General features: G+C 35.0%; 1 protein-coding gene across 1 annotated transcript in view; it reads right to left on the bottom strand.

Annotated features, from left to right (window-relative positions):
- The window catches only part of LRRK2 (leucine rich repeat kinase 2), a 178,579-nt gene that overhangs the window by 6,085 nt on the left and 144,672 nt on the right, over positions 1–27,822 (bottom strand). The window contains exons 40-46 of the mRNA XM_044679106.1: positions 21,998–22,168; positions 19,568–19,668; positions 15,650–15,844; positions 14,878–15,071; positions 14,010–14,082; positions 3,461–3,645; positions 344–496 (exon numbers count right to left, since the gene is read on the bottom strand). Of these exons, the coding sequence (XP_044535041.1) occupies positions 344–496; positions 3,461–3,645; positions 14,010–14,082; positions 14,878–15,071; positions 15,650–15,844; positions 19,568–19,668; positions 21,998–22,168 (1,072 nt within the window). The remainder of the gene's footprint in view (positions 1–343; positions 497–3,460; positions 3,646–14,009; positions 14,083–14,877; positions 15,072–15,649; positions 15,845–19,567; positions 19,669–21,997; positions 22,169–27,822) is intronic.

The following is a 27,822-nucleotide window of genomic DNA, read 5'->3' as shown; positions in this document are numbered from 1 at the left end:
GGAAACAACAGAACCTCGTCATGAAGTTACTCAATATTTCACAAATTTGGCTATTTCATAGCTAAGATCCCACAAGGCATGTTTATTGTTAAATGCCTATTATAAAGTGGTTACTCAATAACAATATGTGACACCAACAGATATAAGGATTTTCCATTATTGGTATGAAATCCAGGTATATGCCTAAAATAATATTTAGTGTTCAAAAGGTTCAAGAATATGACCATTCTCTTTAATTTTGTCTATATAAAATGTGAACTATATGACATTGAAAAGAGCTTCCAAAGGATATTTATTCCAAAGGATTATATAATACATGAAATTTTTTAAAATGGAAAATTACTTTAAAAACTGCACACAGTCTATGAGTACGCAAAGTTTCTCTGTCTTCTTGTCCCATACTTCAACAAAATGACTGTTTTTCTTAGCCACATAGATAGCTTTGTCCACCACGATTGAAATGATGTTGGAATCACTGAATGTTGCATAAGAAAACCTATGATAAAACAAGAGTCTGTTGTTATTTGTTTCCTCCTATATTTAAGTTTATAAGAGAATTTTCTTTATGGATATAAAACGTTAAATAAATCCTTGAACCATTTTAAGCATTTATCATTTTTGATAGAACTGAAGATTAAATTCAACAGAACAACTCAAATCAGTTAGTTTGTAGGTCAATCAACAAGTTCTTTTTTTAGTAGCTATGTGCCAGACACTGATAAGAACTGCTGAAACAAAACCAGTTCCTGTCCTCAAGGCATGTTCATCCTTATGGATTCCAGAGTTGAGAACACTTTCTTTTACACATTTCAAACTGGACATCTCACAGGCTTCTCAAAATCAATATGTTTCAATTATTATCAAGGGCACCACCGTTCTTCCAATTGCCCAGATTTGTCATTTTTGATTCATCAATCTTACAGGTTCAATCAGTTTCTAGATCTTGTCTTTTCAAACATCCCATTTCTTGAACACTTTCCCCTTCTCTCTATTTACATAGATACCACTATTTTAGGTGCCACCTAGACTACTGCAAAAGCCTTCTAATTGGTTTCTCTGTCTCAGTCTTTCCCTATTCCAACCCAACCCCCACATAACTGCTAAAAGGTCTTTCTAAAGTCTATTCAATGCCAACCTTTCCCTTATATAAACTCCAATGGCTCCCTATAATCTCTAGGATCAAACAGAAATTCCCGTTTGGTATTCAAAGCCCTTTAAAACCAATGCCAGTATTCCTTCTCACTTTTTCCAGTTTTTTATACCTTAATCCTCCCCATATTCTCCCCCTCCACACACACTCTTATATCCAGTGATATTGGCTTCCTTGTCTTTCCATAAATAAAAACAACCCATCTTTCAGCTCTGGAAATTTTCTCTAGCTGTCCCCTGTACTTGGAATGTTCTTCTTCCTCATTGACCCTTGCTGGCTTCCTTTAAGTTTCAACTAAAATCCCATTTTCTATAGGAAGCTTTTTCCAATCTTCTTAATTGTAATGTTGTCCTTCATTTAATTAGTTTCTGTTTATCCTATATATAAAATGGTTTCAAAGAGATGGAAGGACCAGATAGATCATCTTAGTTGCCTCTTGAGGAACTTGTATGGGGGCTATGAAGCAACAGTTAGAACCAAACATGGAACAAATGATTGGTTTAAGATTAGAAAAAGAGTAATATAAAGCTATATGTTGTCACTTTATTCATTTAACTTATATGTGGAATACTTCATATAAAATGTTAGCCTGGACAAATAAAAAATTGGAATTAAGGAGAAATATCAACTATTCCAGATATGCAGATAATACAACTGATGACAGAAAGTGAAGAAGAATTAAGAAGTGCCATGAGAGGAGAGTGAAAAAGGAGAGTGTAAAAGCTGGCTTAAAGCTTAACATTAAGAAAAAAACCTAATATTTGGAGAATTTTCTTTATCGCTTTCTGGCAAACAGAGGGAGAAGAAATGGAAACAGTGTCTGATTGGATGCTTCCTGATTATGCTGCCTAAAGATCTGCTAACTGGAGATTTTTACTACATTTGACATAATCTCTATTGGAGTTAATTGACAATATGATCCTAGAGAAGCTTGGCAAGAATATCAGGGAGTGCACTGGACTAAATGACATTCTGATAATCATTAGGCCTTTAAAATTTATTATTGTGTGTATTGTGTCCCAACCTTTATGGGAGTAATTACCATATTCAGCTCAGAGGTGTTTTATATGCTTGCCTTTACATGCTACCCCAACAATTGGTATACAAAGAGTAGAAGGAAATATAATCAAGAAAGGAAAAGTTCTGGCAGCAAAAAAAAAACAACCAAACAAAAAGAAACAAAAACAAACCCGCAATATTAAGTGTTACTGCTAAGCCAAGTCTTAGGGACAAAAAGCACACCAAAAAAAACCCAGAATTTTTTAAAAAAGAAAAGAACTAAGAATCACGAGTTTTGCTATGAAGGCAGTCACCTATAAGACAAGAAGAAGAGTACAAAGCTTTTGCACATAGCGGGCAGGTCCTCAATAAATATTAATTGATGATGATGATGCACTAATTAAATGACTGTTAGAAGGAGTAAGCTGTGGAAAGAATACAGGTTTTTCAGCTGATAGCAGAGACTTTCAAAACTCTGAGCCAAAATAACTTAAAGGACCCTAGTTAAACTCTGAAATCTTATAGAGTGTACCACCAGAGGTTTATTATTCTAAAGGAGACAGAGTAAGACTATAATAACAAATACACATGGTAAATACTCTAAAATTATTATCAAATGAATGAATGACCAAATAAAAACCTACACATATTCTAAAGTTAAAATACAACTTGCCAGCTGAAATAGGAGGAAGAAGACATCAATTTAGGTTTAGTTTTATGTTTTTATTCTTTTCCCCTTCTTCCTTAGTAGCTTCCTATTCTGCTTTTGCCCCTGTATTCCCAATGCTTTTCACATGGTAGACAATCAACTATGTTTGTTAAATTGAACTGAATCATCTCAACAATCAGTATCTAGAGTTTTAATCATTGGAGATACTTGATACAGCCATCTAAAGACTGCTATGACAAACTGAAAACTACAAAACAAGGTCTCTAGGGGTGCTTGTTTGGAAGATTCAACATTCTATTAATAGTTAACATCACAGAAACATTGGAAATTAGGTTATCCTGTTTTCAACATATCAAAGGCTTTGATTTTTGTCTGTATTGAAATTTCCCAAGATACATAATGCTATATATTTGTAACTAGGAGTTTTAGATTTAACCATGGTCACATAACCACAAAATAACAAGACCAAGATTTGAATCCCAGCCTTCTATCTTCAGGTCCAGCAAACCATACACAGTACTATACTGCCTCTCATCTTCATTGTTATTAAATAATTAGCAATAGAATTATAATCAGCATAATTAAAAAGAACAGAACATCAGGAAAGTAATAAATGTGTGGTTTAACTAAAAATAACTCACAGTTGATTGGTTTTTGTCTCAATAAATTTTTGAATGGAGAAATCACTGGAAAGTGAGAAAATCTTGGTGCCACATCCTCCCCAGATTATGTTTTTCTCTGATGAATAGATGGATTCATTTAAACACATTAGTGGAGTGCTTACATTTCCTATATTTAATGTCTTCAAAGGAGGAGCTCCTTCATCCTTAAACAAAAAAGGGAAGAAAAGACACTCTCAGAAATATAACACATAGATCATTTAAATCCAGTAAAAAACAATCAAAGTCGTCTTAGGATGAAATCTATGGGCAAAATGATTAAAGCCAATACTAATAATTCAGAAAAGAATAAACTAAAACATTGACATCAAACTAAAGTATTAAGTCATTTTTTTATTTTTTAATTTTTTTATGTTTTTAATTTAAAAAAATTTTTTTAGAAAAAACTTTTTCATGGTTACATGATTCATGTTCTTACTCTCTCTCCCCAACCCCCCCAACCCCTCTGTAGATGATGAGCACTTCCACTGGTTTCTTCATGTGTCACTGATCAAGACCTATTTCCATATTATTGATAGTTGTACTAGGGTGGTCATTTAGAGTCTACATCCCAAATCATGTCCACATCAAACCATGTGTTTAAACAGTTGTTTTTCTTCTGTGTTTCCACTCCTGTAGTTCTTCCTCTGACTGTGGGTAGCGTTCTTTTCCATAAGTCCCTCAGAATTATCTTGGGTCACTGAGTTGCTGCTAGTACAGAAGTCAGTTACTTTCTATTTTACCACAGTGTATCAGTCTCTGTGTACAATGTTCTGGTTCTGCTCCTTTCACTCTGCATCAGTTCCTGGAGGTCTTTCCAGTTCACATGGAATTCCTCAGTTTATTATTTCTTTGAGCACAATAGTATTCTATCACCAACAGATACCACAATTTGTTCAGCCATTCCCCAATAGAAGGACATACCCTCGTTTTCTAGTTTTTTGCTACCACAAAGAAAGCACCTTAAATATTTTTGTACATGTCTTTTCCCCTATGATCTCTTTGGAGTACAGACCCAGCAATGCTATGGCTGTATCAAAGGGCAGGCATTCTTTTAGCTCTCTTTGGGCATTGCTCCAAATTGCCATCCAGAATGGTTGAATCAGTTCACAACTCCACCAGCAGTGCATTAATGTCCCAATTTTGCCACATCCCCTCCAAAATTCATTACTCTCCCCTGTTGTCATTTTAGCCAATCTGCTAGGTGTGAAGTGATACCTCAGAGTTGTTTTGATTTGCATTTCTCTAATTATTAGAGATTTAGAACACTTCCTCATGTGCTTATTGATACTTTTGATTTCTTTATCTGAAAACTGCCTATTCAGGTCCCTTGCCCATTTATCAATTAGGGAATGGCTTGAATTTTTTGTACAATTGATTTAGCTCCTTGTATATTTGAGTAATTAGACCTCTGTCAGAGTTTTTTTTGTTATAAAGATTTTTTCCCAGTTTGTTGTTTCCCTTCTGATTTTGGTTGCATTGCTTTTGTTTGTACAACCCCTTTTTAATTTAATGTAATTGAATTTATTTATTTTACATTTTGTAATTTTTCTAACTCTTGCTTGGTTTTAAATTCTTTCCTTTCCCAGATATCTGACAAGTATACTATTCTGTGTTCACCTAATTTACTTATAGTTTCCTTCTTTATATTCAAGTCATTCACCCATTTTGAATTTATCTTGGTGTAGGGTGTGAGATGTTGATCTAAACTTAATCTCTCCCACATTGTTTTCCAAATTTCCCAACAGTTTTTGTCAAATAGTTGTGCTCTTTAGGTTTATCATACACTGTCTTGCTGACATCATTTACCCCAAGTCTATTCCACTGATCCTCCCTTCTGTCTCTTAGCCAGTATCATATTGTTTTGATGACCACTGCTTTACAGTATAGTTTAATATCTGGTACTGCTAGGCCACCTTCCTTCACATTTTTTTTTCTTTATTTCCCTTGATATTCTTGATCTTTTATTCTTCCAAATGAACTTTGTTATAGTTTTTTCTAATTCCATAAAAATGTTTCATGGTGGTTTGACAGATATAGCACTAAATAAGTAAATTAATTTGGGTAGAATGATCATTTTTATTATGTTAGCTCATCCTACCCATGAGCAATCAATGTTTTTCCATTTGTTTAGATCTACTTTTAATTGTTTGGAAAGTGTTTTGTAGTTGTGTTTGTATAATTCCTGTGTTTGTTTTGGTAGATAGATTCCTAAGTATTTTATATTGTCTAGGGTGATTTTAAATGGTGTTTCTCTTTCTAACTCTTGCTGCTGCTATGTGTTGGAAATATATAGAAATGTTGATGATTTATGTGCCTTTATTTTGTATCCTGAAACTTTGCTAAAGTTGTTGATTATTTCTACTAGCTTTTTAGTTCATTCTCTAGGATTTTTTAAATAGACTATCATATCATCTCTAAAGAGTGATAGCTTAGTCTCCTCATTTCCTATTTTAATACCTTCAATTTCTTTTTCTTCTCTAATTGCTACTGCTAGTGTTTCTAGTACTATGTTGAATAATAGAGGTGATAATGGGCATCCTTGTTTCACTCCTGATCTTATTGGGAAGGTTTCTAATTTATCCCCACTGCATATGATGCTTGTTCATGGTTTTAGATATATACTGTTTATTATTTTTATGAAAGGTCCTTCTATCCATATACTTTCTAGTGTTTTCAATAGGAATGAGTGTTGTATTTTGTCAAAAGCTTTTTCAGGATCTATTGAGATAATCATGTAATTTTTGTTTGTTAGCTTTTTGATATGGTCAATTATGTGGATGGTTTTTCCAATGTTGAACCATCCTTGCATTCCTGGTATAAATCCCACCTGATCATGATAGATAACCCTCATGATCACTTGTTGGAGTCTTTTTGCTAGTATTCTGTTTAAGATTTTTGCATCTATGTTCATGAGGGAGATTGGTCTGTTGTTTTCTTTGTTTTTGGTCTGTCTGGCTTTCAAATCAGTACCATGTTTGGTAGGACTCCTTCTTAGCTTATTATGTCAAATAATTTTTATAGTATTGGGATTATTTGTTCTTTGAATATTTAATAGAGTTCACCTGTCAATCCATTAGGCCCTGGCAATTTTTTCTTAGGGAGTTCTTTGATGGCTTATTCAATTTCTTTTTCTGATACTGAATCATTTAAGTATTCCATTTCTTTTGCTGTTAACCTAGGCAATTTATATTTTTGTAAATATTCATCCATATCACCTAGATTGCTATATTTATTGCCATATAACTGGACAAAATAGTTTTTAATGATTGCCTTAATTTCCTCTTCATTAGAGGTGAGGTCTCCCTTTTTAATCTTTGATACTATTAATTTGGTTTTCTTCTTTACTTTTTTAAAAATTAGATTGACCAGTACTTTGTCTATTTTATCTGTCTTTTTAAAATACCAGATTCTAGTCTTATTTATTAATTCAATAGTTCTCTTACTTTCGATTTTATTAATTTCTCCCTTGATTTTTAGTATTTCTAATTTAGTTTTCATCTGGGGAGTTTTAATTTGCTCGCTTTCTAATTTTTTAAGTTGCATGCCCAATTCATTAATCTCTGCCCTCACTAGTTTGTTAATATATGCACTCAAGGATATAAACTTCCCCCTGAGTACTGCCTTGGCTGCATCCCACAGAGTTTGGTAGGATGTGTCATTATTGTCATTCTCTTCAATGAAATTGTTGATTGTTTCTATGATTTCTTCTTTGACTAGCTGGTTTTGGAGAATCATATTATTTAATTTCCAATTAGTTTTTGTTTGCCTCTCCATGTATCCTTGCTAATGATTATTTTTATTGCATTAAGATCTGATAAGGTTGCACTTATTATTTCTGCTTTTTTGTGTTTGCCATGTTTCTATATCCTAGTACATGGTCAATCTATGTGAATGTTCCATGTGCCAATGAAAAGAAGGTATATTCCTTATTGTCCCTACTTATTTTTCTCCTTATATCTATTAACTCTAAGTTTTCTAGGATTTCATTCACCTCTCTTATTTATTTTTTGGTTTGATTTGTCTAGATCTTATAGGGGAAGGTTGAGGTCCTTGAGCTCTACTAGCTTCTCATTTAGAAATTTGGATGCTATACCACTTGGTGCATATATGTTGAGTACTGACATTTCTTCATTGTTTATACTGCCTTTTATCAGGATGTAATTACTTCCCTATCTCTTTTAAACAGACCTATTACTGTCAGAAATCATGATTGCAAGTCCTGCCTTCTTTTTCTCAGTTGAAGCCCAATAGATTTTGCTCCAGCCTTTCATTTTTACTCTATGTATGTCTGCCTGTCTTATGAGTGTTTCTTGTAGACAACATATGGTGGGATTTTGGTTTCTAATCCACTGTGCTGTTTGCTTCTGTTTTATGGGAGAGTTCATCCCATTCACATTCAGAGTTATAATTATCAACTGTGTATTCCCAGACATTTTGATTCTCTCTCCTTGTCCTACCCTTTCTTCTTTCACTATTTCCTTCTATACCAGTGTTTTGTTTTTAATCAGTTCCCCTTATCCCCTCCCTTATTGTACTTCCCTTTCTCCCCTCTCCCTTCTTATTCCCCTCTTATTCCTCTTTGGGGCCTTTTTAAGTTACCCCCCCCTCCCCGCCCTCTCCTTCCCTGGTGTTGCTTCCCTCCCCACAATCCTTTTGTTATCCTTCTACTTCTCTATAGGGTGCAAATCAATTCTCTGCCCCAATGGATCTGATTGTTCTTCCCTCGTTAAGTTAATTTCAATTCACTTAAGTATTAAGTATTTCCTCTCTCCAACCTTTTTACCCTTCCAGTGCATTGACCTTCTCTCCTATTCACTCCGCACACTTCTTTATGGAATATAAATTTACTCCGTTTTGTCTGTTTCCCCATTTTTCTTAATATTATTTCCTTCCCCCATATCTATATCTATCTATCTATCTATCTATCTATCTATCTATCTATCTATCTATCTATCTATCTATCTATCTATATCTCTTGACATTTCATCCTATACAGTTTGTCACTGTTCCCTCTCTTATGGGGGAACTTTTATGGGTAAATTAAATATTACTAGGTTTAGAGAAAGGGGAGAAAGAGGACTGAGGACTGACAGTACAGGGCAACAGACTGGGAAAAACAAACTGGGAAACCACAAACCCCTCCAAAGAACAAGGAATGAGAGATTATGGATTGGCAGTTGAGACTAACTGCCACCACAGATCCACCTAGCCTGGGAGTCTGTGAAACTAACAAGTGAGTAGCCTGGGTCCAAAGATTTATAAAGACAGGTTTAATTAGATTAACTTTGGTTTTGAAGGAAGGGAAAAGGATGTCTATTCTAGCAACCTATGGGCAAGTCTCTGGTTCAGGGAAGGAACTTATTTATAATGAACTAAAGGCATTATCAAGGCACAGCTGGACTATCAGGGATAGAAGTGGGATCCCCACTGCTGAGTCCTGTCCAATTCCAGCAATGATACAGCTCTCCCAGGTCCTCAGCCAGTAATCCTTGAGATGGGTAAGGTTAGGGAGTTAAACCAGCCTGAGATGACCAGCAGCCCAGGTCAGGTTTGACATTCTTGACTTATCTTCCCACAGGCAGATGATTCTTCCTTCAGGATAACAGGATACAAACTCCACTTTCCCTGAGGTATTCCATTCAGTCAGTTGGTCAGCAGCAACTTGCACTCAGCCAACATGGAGTCCATCCCAGGAGAGAGAGCCACTTCCTGATTCCCCATTCCATTTAGAATTCTCCAGCTTTGCTTGATAAGCCTCCTAATAATACCTAATCTTAAACATGTACAACCTACTTTATTAATTTATCTACAACACCTCTAAGTAAACTTCTTCTAGTTACTCTGTTGATAATAAAAATTTTTAACATTTACCAATATCTTGTTTTCTTCTAGGTGATTCTCTTGATTTCTGTATTTGGACAGTAAACTGTCTGTTTAAGTCTGGTTTTTTCTTTATGAATATTTGGAAATCTTCAATTTTATTGAATGACCATACTTTCCCCTGCAAAAATATAGTCAGTTTTGCTAGATAGTTGATTCTTGGTTGTAGACCCAGTTCTCTTGCTTTCTGGAATTTTGTATTCTATGCCTTCCAGACCTTCAATGTAGATGCAGCCTGATCCTGTGAATGGCTTTGTCTTAGCAGCTTGTAATATTTTTCCCTTAGTCTGGTAGTTTTTGAATTTGGCTATAATATTCCTGGAAGTGGTCAGTTGTGGATTGAATGTAAGAGGTGATCTGTGGATTCTTTCAATTTTCCACTTTTCCCTCTTGTTCAAGAATGTCAGGGCAGTTTTCTTGGATAATTTCCTGTAGGACAATGCCCAAACTTTTCCTTTTGTCATGATGTTCTGGTAGACCAATAATTCTTAAATTGTCCCTTCTAGCTCTGTCCTCCAGATCTTTGGTTAAATCAATGTATCAATAAGGTGTTTCATATTCTCCTCAAATTTTTCATTTTTTAAAATTTTGTTTTATATATTCTTGCTGCCTTGTGAAGTCATTTGCTTCTAGTTGTTGAGTTCTATTTTTTAAAGACTGAATTTCATCCCTGGATTTTTGATTGTCTTTATCCTTGTGTTCTAATTTTTTTTGTAGATCATCTTTTGCCTTCTTTGCTTCATTTTTGAACTGGTCAATTTTGGATTTTAAGACTTTATTTTCTTGTTTTAGTTCATGTATTTCCTTTTTCAAATTGTCTTCAGCCTCTCTTCATTACTTTTTGAGTTCCTGAAGTTCTTGAGTTAATTGAATTTTGAGATCTTCCAAAGCCTGTGTCCAATTCTCTGGAGCTTCATGATCTTCTATTTCATTTGCTATTTTTTTGCTTCCTGGAAAGAAGCTGCCAATTGTAATTTCTTTTCTCTTTTTCTGTTGTTTATTCATATTTTTTCCTTTTCTGTTCTGATAGTTTAAGGGGATGGATTTAGTGAACTTTGATGAAAGATCTTCCTCCAGCTGGCAATGGAGGTTTGTAGTTACACTCTCTGCAGTCTATGGAGAAGGGGTGTTTGAGTTTCCCTACCCTCTGATGACTTCTTGTCTGTTCAATTGATGGGATTAAGCCTGAAGTGGATTAGTCTGTATTGCTTAATGTGCTCTGAGGCTAAAACCTGAGAGAGAGAAAAAAAAGGGAAAAAAAAGGGGTTGGGGACAAAATAGAGTGTTTTCGCTGAACTCTCCAGCAGTAGGGTCTCCCTGCTCTGTTCTGCTATTAGACTTAGTTTTCTTTCCTCTTCAAGGGCTCTATTCTCTTTCTCGGTGTTGTAAAGCAAGTAGGTCTGAAGTTTTGCTCCATCTAAGCTGCCATCTTCTGAGCATTTTTGCTGTGTTTCTCTGACTTTCTTCTCTAGCCACCTTCCCGGTGCCTGTGTTCAACTCCCCAAATCCGGTGCCAGAAAGGCCCTCTCTCCAGGCTGCTGCACCTGCCCACCCGGAGATTTCAGGGGCTACTGGAGACTTTGCACAGCCTGTGGGGCAGGGGTCCTGGGATTCCCCTTCTATACCCTCAGACCCAACACTTCAAGAATTCAAGCCTTTTTTTTGGTGTACCTCTTGAGTTGTCTAGCAGTAGGACCCCTCCTGCTCTGCCCTGTTGTTAGATTTGGACCTCTTTCTTCTTGAAGAGCTTTGTTTTCTATCTTGGTGTGGAAAGGGTGCAGAGGTTTTAAGATTTGCTCCATCTAAGCCACCATCTCCCCAGAATCCCTAAGTCATTCTTTAACAAGCTCCCAACATACTCTATTTAGTTTCTGTTTTATATTATTTAGGTAAAATCTTAAACCTTAGAACATGTATTGTTTTTTAATTTATTTTAAAAATATTTTCCCATGTCTACATATTTCATTTTCTTTCCCTCCCTCGCTCCCAGATCCAATAAGCATTTCCATTGGGTTATAAAAATGTAGAACATGTATTTTATTACATTAAATAAATCATCTGAGAAACCAAATGTTACAGGTTAGTTAGCTAGAAGCATAGTTATCAAAAGCAGAATTCTAATTGCTACATATTAGTATAATTTTTTCTTATAAAGCTTAATGAATTAACATCAACATTTTCCTTCAATTATGAAAAAGTGTTCATATCACTATATATAAAAGTATAGTTTGGACATTTGTATTTCATTGGCATAGTTATTGAGTACCAATTATATCCAAAGCGCTATAACATGAGAGATTTAATAGAAGTTCAGTTCAATTCTCTTTGACCAAATTCAACAATTTCTCTGTGTGAATAGTCACTGGTGATTTGTTTTAATAGTTCTTCATTTAACCTCTGTCTGCCTCAGTTTCCTCAAACATAAAATGGAGATAATAGTAGCAATTCACTCCAAGGGGTTGTTATGAGAAGCAAATGAAATAATATTTTTAAAGTGCTTAGCATAGCGCCTGTACCATGGTAGGTGTTTAATAAATTATTTTTCTTTCTTCTACCCTTAAACTGATCAAAGGTCGAGCAGAATGTAAAATTCTTGGGAGCAGCAACTATCTTGCAGTTGTATTCTCAGCTACTAGCATGGTGTCTGGCATACAGATGCTTGTTGACAAAGGGCTGACTCATATGGTATGGGCACTTACTCCAATGATACAGATAATAATTCGTTCTTACTTTCTAATTCATCATAATTTTTTTTAATTTTTAATTTTTTATAAACTCTTACATTCTGACTTAGAATCAATACTGTTCATTGGTTCCAAGGCAGAAGAGTGGTAAGGGCTCGGCAATGGGGGTTAAGTGACTTGCCCAGGGTCACACAGTTAGGAAGTGTCTGAGGTCAGATTTGAACCCAGGACCACACATTTCCAGGCCTGGTTCTCTGTCTACTGAGCCACCCAGCTGCCCCCTAATTCAGTGTAACTCATTTATCTATTTATTTTAAAATTCAGTATAATTAAAGAAAAAGCTTTGTTGTTCTCTTTTATCTTTATGTTATGGTTATTTCTCATCCCTCTTTCTCCCTAGATTGAAGAAGAAATTTTTCTCCCTCTCTCCTGATAAAGAAAAACAATAAAAGCAAACATTTGATAAAGTGAGTATGTCAAACAATGTGTATAATATTCTTTCTTCTTTGCCCTCCTCCTATCATGAGGAAGTACATTTCATTTAACTTCATTTTAGTGATCTTTTCATTTACATTATTATGACAATATATTGTATTTATTATTTTCTTGGTTCATTTTATTTTGTATGTTTAATAAAAATCTTCTTGTGTATCTTTAAATTCCTTATATTCCTCATTTCTTACTACATAAAATATATTTCATTCATATACTATCTTTTTTTTTTTCATTCCCCAGTTCTTTGCTACTGAAAAAAAATGCTGCTATGTTTAGTACTGGACCTTTCTGTCTTTGACTTCTTTTGAAGGACATATCCAGAGATTATTGGTTTAAAAAAATAGACTGTTTAAGTCATTTTTCTTTTTCAAGGGCAGAGCAGCAAACCAGTCTAGCTGAAGCAACAGGGCACCCACAAGAAGGCAAAGTAGACCACCTGAGTTAGGTGGGTCAAACCACCACCAGACTATTACTTCTTCCCAACCATGGTGGAAGCAGCTCAGTATCCCAGGCCCAAAAGTCTTACAGAAAGGAGGAGAAGTGGTCTCCCAATTGCTTTCTTATCCCTGCAGCCTCTCCCTGCTCTACAGCTATTCATAGCAACTTTAGATGTTTTTGCTCCAAAAGTCCTTGATGCTGTTACCTAGATGTCCAAAATGTATATGGTTTCATGAGTCAAAAAGACAATAAAGATGTTTGTCATCTAGCTTTATTGCTCCTCTACTTTTCAGGCAAACTGGATCACTGGGCAACCAACAAATTATCTTTCATAGGTATGTTATAATCCTAGAAGATTTCTTAATAACTGCAACAACAGAGATACTTTTTAAATATCAATATTAAGTAAGGCATAGGAGAATGTACTTGCTCAGAGTCAGCGGTGCCCCTAAATTTAAAGAATAACTTCTATCTTTTGGTCTTTTTAACTTAGCTCATTAAGACATAGCTAATTATTACCCAATTAGTATAGAGCCGGGGATTAGACTTATGATTTCGTTGGTAAAGGGAACTCCCAGATAAGGAAATTTCTTCTACCAAGACTATCTAGCACCATCCCAGCAAATTACAGGTTTATAAGTAAGTCAATTCTTCGAATGTTTTCCATAGGCTAGGTACCATGGGTACCTAGTATTAAATTTAGTATTAAGAGTATTAAGTTCATAGTATTAAGAATAAGTATTAAGATCATAGATCACATAGAATAAGATGAAAGGACCCGAGAAGTCATCTATGTGAAAACTTTCATTTTAAAGTTGAGAAAACTGAGGTGCAGAGAGGCAAAATAACTTGCTCAGTGCCCTACACTGAATGTGCCATAGCTGAAAAGAGGCAGAGGTAGGATGTACCCCAGATTTTTACTCGAAGTCTAGAACCACTTCATCACCCTAATCCTGATCTTCAAAGAATTTTAAAAATAGTTGCAGAGATAAAACATTCATATTCTCATAGAAAATTAATTTAATATTTACCTTAACGCTTCTGTCCTCAAAAATAGCCAACCTGCCATTTGCTGTTCCCACCAGAAGAAAATTCTTTTGTTTGCTGAAATGAAAGAGAAAAAGGAAGAAAGGAGGAGGAGGAAGAGGAGGAGGAGGAGGAGGAGGAGGAGGAAGAGAAGAGAAGAGAAGAGAAGAGAAGAGAAGAGAAGAGAAGAGAAGAGAAGAGAAGAGAAGAGAAGAGAAGAGAAGAAGAAAAGGAAGGGCCATTAGTAAGGAAAAATTAATTTAGTACCAAAGCTGGAGTGGAGTGAAGTGGAGTCTTTGTTTTGAAAGATGCTCAGACCTTAATTCAAGATTTTGCTATATTGATTAAAAATAAGATCAGACACTCCACAATGTACTATAAAGGGAAGAGCTGATGAGATTCCTACTCCCCTTCAACCTCTACTTTAAGTCACTTATGCCTTAAACACCACCATAGGAATGTTGGTACATTCCTCTGGTTTAAGACAACTAAAGAGTTGGAATATAAATACCTCTTAGAGAGACAAGCTATTATTACAATAGTTGGTTTAGCTTCATGTTAATTGGTATAGCATTAGTGTACATGCCCAGGTGGAGTGCCAAGAAAAGCTAAACGGGATTGTAAAGTGAAATAGCAGAATTCCCAAAACAAACTTCAGTAACTCACAGTTCTACTGAGAATCCAACTTGCTTACAATCCAGCTAGGAAAGTAGCTATCTATTTTCTTTGGTATATGCAAACTGATTACAATATGTTAAAATAGGATAAAAAATATTTTGTTAACATCACTTTCCCTGAGTGTTGTGCATATGATAGAGGTAGACAGTTGAAAATTACCCCCCCCCCCAATTATATTCAAACCTGTCAAGATACCTTTGCTTGGAAAAAGAATTGCAGTATAAGCAAGTAACAGAATCAGTCATTCTTTGAAGTGTGTGGCTCTTTTTATCATCTTCTGTCTTCACTGCCAATAGGGTACCAGACTGTGTTCCTGCTACAATCCAGCTTTCCTTTTCAACCAGAAGACACACAAGGGCAAGACACAATATTCTGCTCTCTGTCACATCCTGTCAAGGGAATACAATAAACTTTGTAAAAAGTTTTGAATGCCAGTTTAAATAAGGAAAACTTTAATACCATATAAAATTTGACCATTTTGTCCCTGTCTGAAGATAAGATTAAATAACCAAAAAATGCATTCAGTACCTTACAAAATAAACATCAATAAAACAGGCTCTGGGTGTGATTCAATGAATGTTGTATTACTGGAGTCATGCAATCCTGATCTTAAAAGAAAAGCCGTGTACAATATTTGTTAGAGTAGAATGGTCAGAGTAATATATTTTTTTTCTCTTCTATCTATAAACTTTATTACCTGATTAACTAATATGGTTTTAATTATATACATAGCACTTTCTAAAACTTCAGATGTAACATCAGGCCACAACAAAATAATTTTTAGTCATAAAAAATAGTGAAATAAATTTTAATTGCAAAAATTATTTGAAAATAGTTCTGCATTCATCTATTTCTTGCTAAGCAATTTATCAAGCTGGTTACCCAATAGTTCCAAATTATTTGAAAATAAAATAATATTAAAAAAATAACTCTGGGAATATTTAGCATCAGTAACAAGTATCTCTACCTCAGAGGTGTGTCTTTCAGAATTTATCTCAAGACAGGATAGTTGTCCAGCATCATTGTTCCCACTACCCAGCCAGATAACTGCATTCTTGCTGCTTTGATTTGTAGCAACCATGCATTCTGCTACAAAAATTTTGGGTATTAAAATATATCTCATGAGACATATTAATTCAGCTGAGTTCAAAATTTCATATACCTGCAGGGAGAAAAAATTGATCAAAAGCAGTCTGAGTTGATTTAAAATATTTTACCTTGAGAAATCTTATGAAAGTATAACTAAATACAACCTTTATCAAGGAAAATTTAAATCTCATAAATTAATCTCTAATCTATTCTTTTTTGTCTGTTTTAATGACTCAAGACTGTTGTAAAATGAACTTAAAAATGGGGGGTGCGAAAGACTTCAAAAATCAAGATGGTGGACTGAAGAAGAAATCTGCAGAGTTCTTCCAAATTCACTTCCAAACAACTATAAAAAATGCTTTCAAATGAATTCTGGAGCAGTAGAATCAATAAAACTTACATGATGCCATCAAAGCAGTACTTAGGGGAAAATTATATTTCCAAACACATTAATAAAATAGAGAAAGATCAGATCAATAAACTGAGCATGCAACTATAAAACTAGAAAAAGAACAAATGAACAATTATTCTCTTTATACACTAAATTGGAAATGCTTAAAATCAAAGGAGAGATTAATAAAATTTAAATTAAAAAATCATTCAATTAACAATAAAGAAGACTAGGAGCTGGTTCTTTGTACGTGGAACCAAATAAAATAATTTGATTAGAAAAAGAAAGAAAAAAACCATATTACTAGTATCAAAAATGAAAATATTGGAGTCACCATCAATAAAGAGGAAATTAAAGCATATATTAGAAGCTACTTTGTACAACTACATATGCTAATGAATCTGAGAGTTTAAGAGAAACAGGTAAATATTAAAAATATATAAAATGCCCAGATTATTAGAAGAGAAAACAGAATATTTGTGTTTTTTTTTAACTCCTGCCTTCCATTTTAGAATCTATACTGTGTATTGGTTCCAATATAGAACAGTAAGGGATAGGGAATTAAAATTAAGTGACTTGCCTAGGATCACACAACTTGGAGGTATATGAGGCCAGATTTTAACCCAGGACCTCCCATTTCTAGGTGTGGCTCTCAATCCACTCAGTCACCTAGTTGCTCCTTAAAAAAAAATTGAACAAGCCATCAATAAACTGCCTATGAAAAAATCCCCACAGCCACATGGATCCACAAGGAAATTCTACCAAACATGTAAAGAACAATTTATTCCAATACTGTATGAATTATTTGGAAAAAGAAGCAAATGGGGTGGGTGAAGCTAGGTGGCTCAGTGGATTGAACCCCAGGCTTAGAAACAGGAGATCTTAGATTCAAATATATCCTCAGCATTTGCTAACTGTGTGACCCTGGGCAAGTCACTTAACACATTGCCAAGTCAAACTCTTACTGCATTTCTGCCTTAGAATCAATATGCAGTATTCATTCTAAGATAGAAGGGAAGGGTTTCAAAAAAAAGAGGCAAAGAATTAGTCCCACAAAATTCCTTTTATGATTAAAATATGGAGCTGATACCTAAAACAGGAAGAGCAAAAACAAAGAAAGAAAACCATAAACTAATTTCCTTAATCTTGATACAAAAATTTTAAATAAAATACTAGCAAGGAGATTACAGCAAAATACTATAGGAATCAGATACTATGACCAGATAGAATCTATTTTAGGAATGAAAGGTTGGTTCAATATTAGAAAAACTATTAGCATAATTGATCATATTAATAATAAAACAAACAGAAATTATATGATTATCTCAGTAGACACAGAAAAGGCTTTTGACAAAATACAGTTTCAAAACACTTCTCACACAAATAAAGTCATATCTAAACAACTGTCTGTATTAGAAGCAATACAATGACCCAGGACAATTCTGAGGGATTTATGGAAAAGAATGCTACCCACATCCAGAGGAAGAACTGCAGGAGTGGAAACACAGAAGAAAAGCAGCTGCTTGAACACATGGGTTAATGCAGACACAATTTGGGATGTAGACTCTTAATGACACCCTAGAACAATTATAAATAATATGGAAATAGGTCTTGATTGACGACACATGAAGAGACCAGTGAAAATGCCAGTCGGCTATGGGGGTGGGGGTAGAAAAAGCAAGAACATGAATCATATAAACATGGAAAAATTTTTTTCCTAAAAAATAAAAAACAAAATAAATCATAAAAAACAACTGTAAAAATATTCATTGTTTTTGGGTAGTCTGGGTCAATATGATAAAAATAACAATTCTACCTAAATTATTACTTATTCAGTGCCATACCAAATCAAACTATTAAGTGATTATTTCCTAAAGCTAGAAAAAATAATATCAAAATTCATCTGGAAGAACATAAGGAAAAGAAAATCAAGTTAATTAATGAGAAAAAAAGTGAAGGAAGGTAGTCTAGCTGTACCATATATTTATTCAAATTTATTTATTAAATTAATTATTAAAACAATCTGGTAATGGCTAAGAAATAGAGTGATGGATCAATGGAATAGATTAGGGAATACAATAAATAGTATAAAATGACTATAGTAATCTAGTGTTTGATAAACTTAAAGATCCCAGTTTTTCAAGCAAGAACTCACTATTTTAAAAAAATTGCTGGGAAAACTAGAAAACAATATGGCTGAAGTTAGGTATAGATCAACATTTGATACCATATTCCAAGTTAAAGTCAAAATGTATACATGATTTAGACATAAAGAGTGATACCATAAGCAAATTAGGGGACCAGTTTACTTGTCAGATCTATAAAGGGAAGAATTTATGAATGATTAACAGGACAATTTCAGAAAAACCTGGAAAGACCTACATGAAACTGCTGCAAAGTGAAAGAAGCAGAACCAGGAGAACTTTGTACACAGTAACAGCAATATTGTAGGATGATTAACTGGGAATGACTTTATTATCAGCAATTCAAGGATCCAAGACAACTCCAGGGAAAGAATCTCAATGCAGATCAGAGAATACTATTTTTTACTTTATTTTCTTTATGAGCTTTTTTTGGTGATGTGTTTTTTTTTCCATAATAGATGACTATGGAAATATGTATTGCATGATATCACAAGTATATCATTGTCAAATTGCTTACTATCTCAGAGAGGGAAAGGAGAAGGATGGAGGGAGAGAATTTTTTAAATTCAAAATGTGAAGAAATATATTAAAATTATTTCAACATGAAATTAGAAAAAATGTTATTGAAAAAAAGGAGGCGATCAGGAATAGAGAATCACAGACCAACAAACCAAAACTAAATTCTATGCTCTATTTTTTAGACCAGGATTGTTGAAAAAGTTACACAGCATGGGAGACTAAACTAAAGACAAACTTAAGAGTCATAATATTTTAAAGTGATATGTTTAAAAAGTTAAATTCTCTGTTATGTGAAGTTAATGTAAGCTTAGCTACATTGGTTCAAATACCAAAAAATGATCAATAGGTTCTAGTTAATGATATTTTAGACAAGACAATCTTATGTACTTTATTTTACTATAAAATAGAGAAAAATATTTATAGAATCAATAGAAATGATGAAGATGAAAAGTAATTTAATTTAGAAAGTCATTATTGTATTACAAAAGCAAGCATGGAAAATTACTGTGGTTAATACCTGTCAAAGGTTGATTTAAATAGCAAAAATTAAATGTCAACAAAAATATAGAATAGGATCCTTAAAAACAATTAAAGCCAAAATATTTGCCTTTTTTAGCTTGGAAAATATCAAGTTTAGTAACACTTTTCCAACACTCCAAAACCCCAAGTTTATTCTTATATGATAGAACTCAATAAATTGATGTAATGATGGCTATTTGTATATAAAATTAAAAACAAATACCTGGGCAGATGTTGGCCTTTCCTGAGGATTTTCTTTCAGACATTTCTTAATTAAATTTTCTACCTTAGGCCATGGAGTACAACCATATTCTTTTACTGGATCTAAAATATTCAAAATAACTCTCATTATTATTGCCTTAAGATAAATAAAAGTTTGAATTAAATTAATCACTCAATAAACACTTATTAAACACCTACTATGTCTTAGGCACTGTGCTTGAACTAGATTTATTCCAATAGTCTGATCAATAGTTGAGAGCATTAGCAAATACAGTTCCAAAATCCTTCATCCTTTTCCCTTGTTCCTCACCCCACTGATTAGAACCAAATACAGTGTTTTGTCATCAAATACCTTTCCTGAGTGGTCATTATATCTAGGCCCTTGGGAAGGGGAGATCCTTATACAGTCAGATTTCACTGTTGTTCAAATATCGCACCAATAGCCTCAATACCCATTCTAACCCCAGACTGAGGAACTAGAGAAGTTAGCTATAACTATAACCTCTCAGTGGTTTCCTGTCTGGGCAACTGTTATAAGAAATAGCTGACAGGCTCAACTAAGTAAGCCTGTCAGGAGGGGAGAGGCATAGCTTTACCAGCAGCACTTACACCAAGGCCGTGGGCGAAAGAGTGCCCTCTCTCACACCAAAATCCTATTTACCTTTCAAAGCCTCTAGTTTATAGCCTCTATTATCATCATCAATCCCCAATATTTTTTATAACAGTTTTTGGCGAGCCAATTCTAAAGGTAATTATAGTCATTGGAATTTATCAACAGGAGATGATATGGCCAGATTTGAGCTTAAGAGGAAAATCAATTTGACAGCAAAGTGGTAGATGGATTGGAGTGAGGAAAGACTTGATGGAAGAAAAGCAAAAGGGAAGCTATTGTGATAGTACAGACATGAAGTGATGAGCACCTATCCCAGGTTGGTAGCAGTATCAGAGGAGAGAATGAGGCTTATGCAAGAGATGTTTCAAAAGCAAAATAAACTAGACTTGGCAATTGATTGGATATGGGGGTGGGGGGAGCTAAAGAGAATGAAGAGTCAAGGATGACTCCCAGGATGGCAATGCCCTTGACAATGATGGGAAAGTACATAACAGGAGAGTTTTTTATGGAAAACATTGAGTTCAGTTTTTGATATGGTAAGTTTAAGATATCTCTGGAATATTCAATTGGAGTTATCCAAGAGGCAATTAGAGATGTGAGATAAGAGTTCAGAAAAGAGATTTAGAACTAGACAAAATGATCTAAGAATCATTAGAACAGAGATGATCTTTCAATTCATGGGAGCTGATGAATTAAGATCAAAGAGTACAGAATGAGAAGGGTCCAGGGCAGAGCTAATCATCCATGGTTAAGTGGTGTGATGAAAGGCTTGAGGCAGCAAGCTATTTTGACAGTCCTAAAGCAAGGTGAGGAGGTCCTGCATCAGAGTGGTGATAGTGCCAAAGGAGAGAAGGGGGAGTCTTTAAGAGACATTGTAAAAGTGAAATCAACTGGCCTTGGCAACAGATTGGATATAGTGGAGGAGACATGGTGAGGATGGGATGGTGGGAATAATCCAAGGCTGGGTCATGAGCAATATCTCGACAAGGAGAAAGGGATTTGAAAGTAGAGGATGTTGAAGGATGTTAAACTGGTTTACCATCAATTGGGAAGGGAAAAAAGAGAAAAATAAGCAAGGTTAATGACCTGAAGAGAGCATTGGTAATGTTGAAAGGGTAGAAGGAATGGAGGTCATGGTGAGAAGCATACCATCTAACAGGAGAAGATAATATATGCTACAAATAAATACAATACAGGTTAGAATGCAAAAGAGAATGATAGGATCATAGATTTAGATTTAGAGATGGAAGAGAACTTAGAAGTAATTTATAGATAAGGAAACCAAAGTTCAAGTAACCTAAGCATATTACACAAGATCACACAGTTGGGAGTGTTAGGATTTGAACTCGAGTCCTCATACTTCAAAACCAGTGTTCTTTCCACTTGACTCTCAGTAGGATAAAGGAGCCATTTATACAGAGTATTCTAGGAAAATTTAAGGAGGAAGAGATCATCTCCACCTGGAGGAATTATTGATCTTTTTCATGGATGTAGCATCTAAGCTTTGATGGAAGAGAAAAATTTCCAAGGGCAAAGATGAGGAGGGAGTGTATATCAAGCATGATGAATGGTCTAGGCAAATGAACAGAGAAAGGAGTACAGAATAAATGAACAGAATTTATGTAAACCAGTTAAAGAAATGAACTAACAATGTAGAATGAAAAATCTTTGAAATTCGTTTTAGAATCTTAATACTTCACAAAGTGCCTTCTTGTTATAGGTACTTAATAAAGGTTTGTCAAGCTGAATTAATGTAGTATAAATGTAGAGTTCCTTAAATATAAAAAAGTTATTAATTTTTTATGAAATACAACTTACCCGGTAATTTCCCAAGTATAGCTAACTCATCAAATTCATTTGGGAATTTCAATCCTTCTAGAATTCTACTTCCTGTTGTCAAAATATCATAAAGCAGCAAACCAAATGAATAGACATCAGCCTGCTGGTTGTAAATTACATTTCCTCTGGCAACTTCAGGTGCACGAAATCCTGAAAACAAACCAATGAAGAGCTATATTCTACAACATAAAAAGCATAAAACAAGAAGCAAAATGGCATTAAAGACTAAAAATTCAGAGGGAAGAGCTCTAATTCTACTTGTATTAAGATTAAACATAAGAGATAACCCCTCTGCCTTGGTATAATTCCATCTTTGTGGCTTTTTTCTTCTATAATGCAAATCACTACCTTTCTTAGTCTTTGTAGGCTGTTTTATATGGCCAAAAGAACCATAACCTAATTGACATACTCAAATATATTCTAGTTTGATAGGCCATATCAAATGATAGGAATTTAGATGTCATCATCAAGTTCAATCTCTTCATTTTATAGATAAGGAAACTGAGGCACAGAGGACCCAATGACTTGCTCAAGGTCATAAAGGTAGTATCTAGGGAAGGATGAATCTAGGATTTTCTTACTGCAAGTCCAGTGTCCTATCAACTATACCACATTCTTTTTGCATCTCTTATAAGAATTCTGGGTCATCTTCAGAAGTGATAAGGCAACAAAGTATGACTTTAGATGAGATAAATCAACACAAAGCACTACATGCCAAACGTTACATAATCAATCATTTAAAAGTCTATTCAAAAATCAAACTTTAATAGGAATATATCCTGTGGGACAAAGTATGCCTCAGAGATGCCAAGAAATTAAAACTTATAATTAGGAGGAAAGTAGTGCTATTATCAGAAATGGGATTAGTGATATAACTACATCTATGCACACAAATAATTATTCTAGAATAACAAAAGAACTATGGCAAGAAGGATATAAGTGATGAGAACTATGAGGAGGCCATCACAATAGTCTAAATAAGTGGTAATGAAAGTCTATAAAAAGGGCATGGCTGTAGAAATGGAAAATGAATTTATGATAAAAAAAGAGATAGTGAGCATTATGAAATATAAAATGGATCATTTTGATTACATTAAATTGAAAAGTTTTACACAAAAAAACCTAATGTATCCAATGTTAGAAGGAAAGCAGTAGAATTGATAGATGGTTAAAGAATCTGAATAGGCAATTTTTACTTCTTTTTTTTTTGAATAGGCCAATTTTAGATAAAGAGATCAAAGCTATCTGTAGTCATATGAAAAAATGCTCTAAATCTTTATTGACCGAAGAAATACAATTAAAACAATTCTAAGATACCACCTTATATTCATCCTATTGATTTATATGACATAAAAAGAAAATGATAAATGTTTGCAGAGATGTGGGAAAGTTGAGATATGAATACACTGCTGGTAGCACTGTGAACTAATCCAACCATTCTGAAGAACAATTTGGGGCTTTGCCTAAAGGGCTATAAAACTGTGCATAACCCTTTGATCTAGCAATACCACTAATAGGTCTGTATCCCAAAAGAGATTGTAAAAGAAGCGAAAAGGTTATATTTGTATAAAAATTTTTATAGCAGCCTTTTTTGTGGTGGCAAAGAATTGGAAATTGAGGGGAAGTCCATCAATTGGGGAATAGCTAAACAAGTGCCTTTCCCTAGGAAGGAACACCGTTCTCCTTCAGTTGCAATGGCTAGTGTTCCTTTGGGCTCTGTAACTATGACCAGGTCCTCTGTTCCCCTGAAGCTGCAAGGGCTAGGGCTTCTTTCTGCTTTGTAATGGAAGTCAGGGATCCTACTCCTTTGAGAGTGACCACAAGTATTCTTCTCTACTATAGAACCATGACTAGAGTCCCTACTCCACTTCAGCAGCAAATGCTAGTGCTGTTTTCTGTTTTGGTACTGAGACCAGGGGTCCTAACCCCTTGTGAGTGACCACAAGCATTCTTCTCTGTCCTGGGAACTGTGACCAGGGCACCTGTTACTTGCAAACACTAGTGATCCTTTATACTCTGGAACTGCCTAAGGGCAATGCAAACAGTCATGCCCTTCTGACCAGTTCTACAACTCCTAACCATCTCTGTGTTGAGAGTTCCTGAAGCGGCTGCCACCAGAATAAGTGGTGAACTTCAAGTCCTGCTGGTGGTGTTGAAACTACCTTCACAGTGCTCCAAGCCAGAGATCTTTCCTGTTAACCTATTATCTTCCCCTGCCCTTTTGTTGATTCCTCCACTCTAGAATTCGATTTAAGGCATTATTTTTAATTTGTTTGGAGGAGGATGTTGGGATAGTTTAGCTGAGTTGTTTGCCTATACTCTCCCATCTTGGCTCCATGGCAATACTATGACATTTTGTTTTTTCTGTTTTTGCCTACTATTGAGTAAATGACATTGAGTTTGTCCCCCAAATCACCAGACCTACCTCTAGTTCTGCCTCTTCAGTCAGAATTGAAGGGAGAAATCATTGTAGAGAAGGGACTCAATTTCCTTATCACTACTAGGAACAACTGCTTATCCTCAATAAAAAGGAAAATTAGCACAAGAGCTGTGGGAGTAGTAGTACACATAGAGCACTGCCCTGCTCATGTCCAACCTGAATCCTCAATCCCCAGATCACCTGTCCTGCTTCCATCCAGTCCAGCCCAGCTCATTAAGCAATTCTTTTGAAGAAAGAGCCAGCCATCCCCACCAACTTTCTACCAAGTGGTAGGTAGGATACAACTAACTGAAACATTGGATCACCCTGAGAAAGAAGTAGAAGACAACATGTGCCAGCAAGCCAAAATACCACCACCACCTTGAGTAGCATCCTCAACTCACATTTTAATGTAAGTAGTCTAGAACCCTGAACCTAAGAGCCTTTGGAATAACAATGCTTCCAACCCACTTCCCATAGCCATCATCCTGGAAAGCCAGTCCTGTGGAGATGCAGCCTGGCAACTGCTCCTATAGATGCTGCAACTTCACCTATTGCAGACCCAGAAAAGAAAGTTCTTGATAGCAAAGTCCTTAGCACTTTTAAGCAGTTCAGCATCAGAAACTGGTACTGATTATTTCAATACAAATGACATTAAAGAAGCAGCATTTCCCTCTGCTTGGTTTGCTTCCTAAGAATTCTCAAATCATTCTGACTTGCAGCTGAAACTTCCCAAATGTGTCAACTCTCCCAATAGAATGTGAGTTCCACGAGAGCAATGATTATTTCATTTGCTTTTTAAGAATGAGTAAGCATCTAATGTGTGCTTTATTCATTTAGTCATTTTGATGATTTCTGCTTTAGCCTTCTAATGAATAAATGCTATGACAATTCTTGATTTTTCTTTCATTTATTAATTGTTTAAGTTAATGGACTCAGTGTTACTTATTTTTATAAGTAGGAAGCATACTAGTTGGGGTTTGGGAAATAAAAGGGTGGGCATGAGAGCATTTCACTCCATCAAGGAGGAGGTAACTTGATGTTTCCTTGATGTTGGTGCCTTGACCCTGGGGATAACTCCCAGACTTGACTTTCTGGGAGGGTATTTTGGGGATGGATAAATCAGTCAAGAACGAAAAAGAGGAGTGTGAGAGTGCTGTGTCAGGTGTCATCCAGGGTGCACTGTCAGTGTCAGTTCCTTATCTAGGCTACATTTGCATCCTCAGTGCCTAGCAAAGTACCTGACACATAATTGATGTTTAATAAATGATAGTTAATGGACTGAATCTTTTATCTGTGCTTCCAGTATGAACTAGAAAATAATCAAAAATAGTTTTTCATATGACAGGTTTTCAAATACTAAAGTACTAAAATGACAGCTATCAAACCTTTTTTAGGTCTTCTTCAGATTATACACCCCCAATTTCTTTAACTGATTCCTACATACCATGTTTTCATTTCCTGCCCTCATTTTAGAATCCAGGTTTCTATTAATTTTTCTAAGTTAAAAAATTTTTTTTTGTCATCCTATTACACGTTGACATGCTGATATTGAGTTTCCAATAAAATAAAACCCAGTTGGTTATTCTCTCTACTACGCTGTACCTGGTAGTCAATTTCCAAAGAGTGTTGAGATTACATTTTTGTCTCTATTAAATATCATTGCATAAAATTTGGTTTCTTACTTGTTGAAATACTATCTAATTTCATTTCTCTCATCTAATATATTAGCTATCTGGCTCAATTTCATGTGACACATAAACTTGATAAGGAAATCTCTGCCTTCATCCAGCTTGGTGCATTAAAAACTGATAGATTTGTCATCAGAGTACCTGGACTTGGATTCTAGATCTACACTGACTATTTAGATTTGTAGAACAAGATTGTTCAACACTCTGGGACTCAACTTTTTGTTGTTGTAATAAGAAGGGCTTGAATTATAAAACCTCTAAGGGCCCTTCCAGTTTTTAATTTTTGATTTTATGATCTTAGGTTGAACAGAAGGTGGCATTACTCCACTAGAAACTTCTCTCCAGTTTGACACTGATCCTTTTGTCACTACCATTTGGTCCTAGAGATTTAGTCAGTTCCAAATCCAACTAACCTAAAATCCAGTTTCTTTCATTCCATCTTATTTACAAAGATCTTTTAAGGTATCTTTCTCAAATGCCAGCATGTTTCCTAGATTCATCTGATTTTTCTTGGCAATCAGTTGAAATAAAGTGTAAATGATCTTTTAGGTCTTTTCTAGCTATAATGTTCTGTGAATATATGAGTTTTAAGGACAGATAGATGGCTAAGCTCTTAATCTATATTTCTCTTCCTCTTCTCAACCAAACTCCTAAAAAAAAGCTTCTTATGCTCTCTCCCTAAACTCTCACTCTTCAACACTTGCAATGTAGCTTCCGACTTTACAGCACTAAAACTGTTCTCTTGAAAACTAACAACAATATCTGAATTACCACAAATAATGGTCTTTCTTAATCTTCATCCTTTCCAGCCTTCCTGCTGCATTTGACACTGTTGATAACCTGCCCAATGAGGAAGGCTACTCATTTCTCTTTGGGTTTTGAAGACCCTCCTCTCTCCTGGTTTTTCTCACACTTGTCTCACTGATTTTTTTCAGCCTCCTTTGCTGAATCACTTATACATATCATACCATTTAATTATGAATGGGTTTTACCCAAGTCCACTTCTCTTTCTCTTTCTGTGTCTCTATGTCTCTCTTTGTCTGTTTGTTTGTCTCTGTAACCTTATATGGTCTCATGATCTTAATTATCATGGTACACCAACAGACAGTGTGTGTGTGTGTGTGTGTGTGTGTGTGTGTGTGTGTGTGTTCTCTAGCTATCTGGTCACAATCTCTGTAGTATGTAAATCCCCTGTCCATTACACATCTCTCTGCTCTGTCTCACATCACTAATTGCCTATTGGTACTTTTCAATTTTTCAGACTCAATGTCCAAGCTATATCTCAATTTCAACATGTCCCAAATTGAACTCATCTTCCCCTAAAGAAATCCTCCACTCTTCCAAAATTCTCTATGTCTACTGAGGACACCACCTTCCTCCCACTCCCCCATTTTCAAGACTTTGGCATTACCACCAACTCTTCATTCTTCTCTGCCCATATATATCCAATTACATGCCAAAGCTTGTCATTTCTAATTTCATAGTATCTCTCTCCTCTGACCTTTTCTCTTTATTCACACAGCTACCACCCAAGTTTAGGCCCTCATCACTTTTCACTAAGATTATCAAAATAATTTAATTGGTCTCCCTCATCCCATTTCAATCTATCCTACAAATTGATGCCAAAGTGATTTTCTTAATGTGCAGAACTGACCATGTGACAGTACTCCACTGGCTCCCTACTTTGAGGGTAA

This window comes from Gracilinanus agilis, chromosome 5, assembly GCF_016433145.1.
Source record: "Gracilinanus agilis isolate LMUSP501 chromosome 5, AgileGrace, whole genome shotgun sequence".
In the NCBI taxonomy this organism is placed as follows: domain Eukaryota; kingdom Metazoa; phylum Chordata; class Mammalia; order Didelphimorphia; family Didelphidae; genus Gracilinanus; species Gracilinanus agilis.
Note: the sequence above shows the minus strand (reverse complement) of the source record. Positions and strands in the feature narration are given on the sequence as shown.